We start from the raw sequence: 2,640 nt of genomic DNA, 5'->3' as shown, positions 1-2,640 counted from the left end.
CAAATGTAAAATAGTGCCATTTTACATTTTACTAGATATATGATTGAATGGACACAAAATGGAAAGTTTAAATAGCCCAATGATGATATCACATTAATTACAAAAGACTCTCGAACAAAGAACCAAAGAATATCCATTTTTTCCATTTTAATAAATCTAACTCCCTCCCAAAAAATTTAAAAGGAATCTCCACTCTCCAATTTTATTCCAATTGAGAAAAAATAAAGAGAAAATAAAATAAAAAGGACAAAAGAGATTGCTCACATTGTATAATATAATTAATAATAACAGGTATTACAGAAAGAGAAAAGAAAAAACAATAATAATAATTATATAAAATTGAAAATCAAGAAACGAAAGGAAGAAAGAAGATGATGAAGTTCCTTAGACGCATTCAGAAGGGGCAAAACCGACTGTTCCTGCATGGAAATCAAATTTCCAAAGGTGATTTTGCTGAAGAATATTCCCAATGATATTGGTCGCCGGAAAAGGCATAGAAACGAAACCAATACAGCTGATATATTCACCCACCGACACAATGTAGCTTTTCGGCGGCGGCTGGAACACCGTGCCGTCGCCGAAATGGAATCGGAGCTTCGGAGCCATTTCATGGGTATATCGGCTATTATTGAAGCAAAAATCGAAAGGTTCAATTTCAATATTCTCGAAATGCTTCAGCTTCGGAACCAGAGCTTCCATGACCATGTCAAACGCCGGCGCCGCCAGCATGGTGAGACTAGTTCCGGAGTCGACGATGGTTCCGCCGCCGGAATTGATGTCCCAAACACGGGGAGGGATGTTGAGCATGACGCCGTCTGCGGAGATTCCGACGAGATCGACGCCGTAGAAGCTGCTGTAAGGGTCGCCGAGGAAGAGTTTAGTGAAGGACATGTTGCCGGTAGGGGCGACGGAGGAGGCGGCGGCGGCAGAGTCAGTGGAAGAGATAGGGTTGCCGAGGATGAAGTAGCTGGTGGCGGTACGGTCGCTGAGATGGTCGACAAGGCAGTAGGCGAAGCCGCCGCCGTTGGCGTTTTCGGCGGCTTTGTAAGTGAAAGAATAGCTGCTAGTGCCTAAGCCAATGACGCCGTCGGCTCCGCCGAAGATTCTGCCTTGAACTGATTCGGTGCAGCCGATTATAGAATTGTGAAGTTGTTTTTCTTTTCCGTTTGTTAAGCCTACGGTTAGAGTCTCGATTGCGAATAATCCCTTTGCACTTGCTCCACCTGAGTAGCTATTTCCATTCCAAATAAAAATTAATAATAATAATAATATTCATTAGCTACTTCTCAACATATATACATATACTCTAGATAGGTGTATCCATCCACTCTAATAATAATAATAATAATTAAGAAGGAGAACATAGGATTAGGCTCTTAAAAATATTTTAGAATGGTTTTGTTTTTTTAATAGAGATTTACATTAGGATTTATTTTAGTTTAGAGGTAACAAAATTAGTTTTCGTTGAATAAATGTACGTACCTACCTGTAATCATAGAGACAAGGGCTAGTTGGGGTTTGGCATTCCCCAATTGAGAACAAATCAGCAAGATCATTCGTACACATCTTCGAGCTGCAATCAATCGTCTTAAAAGATGACGAATAATTCGCCAAAAACGCATTTCTAAATCTCACTTTCCGTTCATTTCGGGTTTTATGATTCGGATTACTGCTACAATTTCCGATACACCGCCGATATCTACATTTCATCCACGTCAAATCACTTCCAGTATCGGCGATCAACATAAACGTCTGCGGCGGCGTTCCGACTTTCAATTGAACAAAATACTCACTACTTCCATAGTCAGAACCCGATATCATTTTCAACCCTATTGGTGTTGACGATATCGGTGGAAGTTTTAGATCCTTCTCCGCCAACTCCGCCGCCTCCTTCCTTAATTGCTCATCAAGTTCATTCCGATTCAACGACGAGGAGATCGTTTGGTAACGCTTTTGATCGTGCTCGAGAATATCTTTGATTCGATCGTTCATATTTTCAAGTTTTATATCGCCGTGAAGCTTCTCGGAGACTTGTGGATGGTGGCGGTGAAGTAGATCCAGTTTTACATTTTCTTGATCATGGCTGCCGTCGCCGAATGCGATGGGAACAGAGAGGAAGAAAAAGAGGAAGAACAAACAAAAATGTGAAATGGGCGACATTGGCTTCCTGTAACCTAACATACAAAACAGAGAATGTAATGTTAGAGAGATGGAGCAAGAAGAAAGATGATAATGGCGGACTTAAAAAGGGGGGAAAGGGAAGAAGGAAGACGAAGCTTAACTGAAAAGGGTTAAATATAGTGTGGCTATTAATGGGGACTTTTCCTTTTCTTTTCTTTCCCCTGTTTTATATAACTAACTAATTCAAATTCATACACCTAATGTTCTGTTTTCTCGCTACCTTCTAATAATAAAATAATTAATTATCTTAACTACTAACACACACTTTATAATTTATTACATTTTCCACTCAATTATATCAACCTCATATTTTGTTAGGCTAAAAATAATGTTTGGCTTAAAATGGTATTAAGTTTGTGAAAATATTCGTTTCTCCGATTTTTTAGGTCAACAAATGCGCTGGACGTGAAAATCAAATTCTTATGTTAATTCGAACCCAACTTAGTAAATACAACACAA

At 39.4% G+C, this 2,640-nt stretch overlaps 1 protein-coding gene across 1 annotated transcript; it reads right to left on the bottom strand.

Annotated features, from left to right (window-relative positions):
• Nucleotides 1-238: 238 nt before the first annotated feature.
• Nucleotides 239-2,331, bottom strand: NANA (Eukaryotic aspartyl protease family protein). The gene is made up of 2 exons (XM_039046055.2): nt 1,487-2,331; nt 239-1,231 (listed from the first exon to the last, which is right to left on the bottom strand). Exons 1-2 carry the CDS (start codon nt 2,179-2,181, stop codon nt 385-387), a joined length of 1,542 nt encoding a protein of 513 aa, XP_038901983.1. The 5' UTR covers nt 2,182-2,331; the 3' UTR covers nt 239-384.
• Between the last annotated feature and the right edge of the window lie 309 nt (nt 2,332-2,640).

The sequence above is a fragment of the Benincasa hispida genome, chromosome 10, assembly GCF_027475165.1.
Source record: "Benincasa hispida cultivar pf3 chromosome 10, pf3_genome.v1.1, whole genome shotgun sequence".
NCBI lineage: Eukaryota > Viridiplantae > Streptophyta > Magnoliopsida > Cucurbitales > Cucurbitaceae > Benincasa > Benincasa hispida.
The sequence above is the reverse complement of the archived record's forward strand: the minus strand, read 5'-3'. Positions and strand labels throughout refer to the sequence as shown.

Excerpts from the sequence above, each read along its gene's own strand:
- NANA (XM_039046055.2), bottom strand. The coding sequence starts at position 2,181 with ATGTTAGGTTACAGGAAGCCAATGTCGCCCATTTCACATTTTTGTTTG. Across the intron at positions 1,232-1,486 it reads CCTTGTCTCTATGATTACAG|CTACTCAGGTGGAGCAAGTG; the intron begins GTAGGTACGTAC and ends GAATGGAAATAG.